Source organism: Limulus polyphemus, unplaced genomic scaffold, assembly GCF_000517525.1.
Source record: "Limulus polyphemus unplaced genomic scaffold, Limulus_polyphemus-2.1.2 Scaffold1317, whole genome shotgun sequence".
Lineage (NCBI taxonomy): Eukaryota > Metazoa > Arthropoda > Merostomata > Xiphosura > Limulidae > Limulus > Limulus polyphemus.
Genome location: NW_013666927.1, coordinates 10508 through 12004, shown reverse-complemented (window position 1 = coordinate 12004; position 1497 = coordinate 10508). Strand labels below are relative to the sequence as shown.

The following is a 1497-nucleotide window of genomic DNA, read 5'->3' as shown; positions in this document are numbered from 1 at the left end:
GCATTTATGAACAGCAAGTTCATGAATAATTTACCTCCAGACACTCAATAACAGCAAAATATGTATTTATCATAAACCCAGAATACATGTAAAGCAAAAGAGTGCTACCTGTTTAGGTTGATACTGTTGGACACCTGTAAAGTCTGTTGACATAACAGGTGTCGATACTGCTGTTTTAGATGTATCAAATACTTATTCATGTACTGATCTTCATAAAAAAAAAATTGCATTGTATTAATTGGTTACTTATTCTCACCAATGCAATACACTGAGTGATAATAGGCAATCTTAGTATCCTTTGGCACCTGCCATTCCATGTGTGTATTTTTCTTAAGTTTTCCAACAGCTAACTTAAAAAAGAAAAAGTTTTACTCTGGATTACAGCAAATTGTCATTTGTTTGTTATGATATTCATGCCCATGATTGCTTTATTTCCAAAGCAGAATGTATGGTACCAAAACAACATGAATTATCAAACATGCTTTATTTACCAAACACATGTGGGAAGGAAAAAATTGCACATACAAATTGAAGTTTTATCAAAACCAGCATTATGAAGCTATCAATGTAACAAAACATAGAAAAAGACTTATAAATTCCCTTCAGAAGTGCTCTTTATACATGTTGTTGACACAGACAGAGTGAAAACAATGTGACCAGAATTTTCTGTCAACATCAACCATTATTTTTCTGTGTTGACATTGAGACAACAAGGCACCTCTTGCTATACTAACAAAAGTCAAGGAGTGAAAATTTATAATATTGTCGACAAAGATGTCAATTCTTATACAATTAAAACACTTTTAACTAATAAAAAATGTTTATACCTGAATGAGACTTCACAAAGTGGTGAAACATCACAGTGCAAAGATAATGTACTTCAACATATGATTCTCAGCAAACCCTTCATACATTTACAGCCAGAAAGTTATACAAACAATATTTGAATCTTATTTTTTGTCTACATAAAGACTGCCAGTGTGTCTTGATGAATTTATCAAGCAACTGGATTACAGACATAAAAAGCAAGAGCTTAAATGAAATTTTCAACAATCTTCACATTAAAATTAAAAAAGTCCTAAATCTGGCAAATTATTAACATCTTTAAGTTTACAAGAAAAGATAAAATTAATTTTCCAAAGGAAAAAAGAAACCAATGAAATGTTTGTTATACACTTTTATCATCTACATTTTTATAACGTTTGCATAAAGAAAAGAATCTTGTACATATATCATAAAAAAGATAAACATAGAGAACACTTACCACATGTAAAGTTTTTTAACTTTCTGTGGGAATCGTTTAAAATAAGATGACTACTGTTGACTGTATCTTTTTCTGGATGTAAGTAATACAGATCATTTCCATCATGAAGAACACCTCTGAAAACAGACAAAAAAGAAACAGAATTAATCAAATGTTCAACCAATGAAACTTTTTCTTTAGCACCATAAGAATGTTAACTGTTTCAATATTATTTTCTACTAAGTAAACAATGA

General features: G+C 29.9%; 1 protein-coding gene across 1 annotated transcript in view; it reads left to right on the top strand.

The window, feature by feature from the left end:
* The window catches only part of LOC106463069 (zinc metalloproteinase-disintegrin-like daborhagin-K), a 45866-nt gene extending 44825 nt beyond the window's left edge, over positions 1-1041 (top strand). Inside the window, exon 5 of the mRNA XM_022390476.1 lies at positions 972-1041. Coding sequence (XP_022246184.1) covers positions 972-1041 — 70 coding nt within the window. The remainder of the gene's footprint in view (positions 1-971) is intronic.
* The last annotated feature ends 456 nt before the right edge of the window (positions 1042-1497 follow it).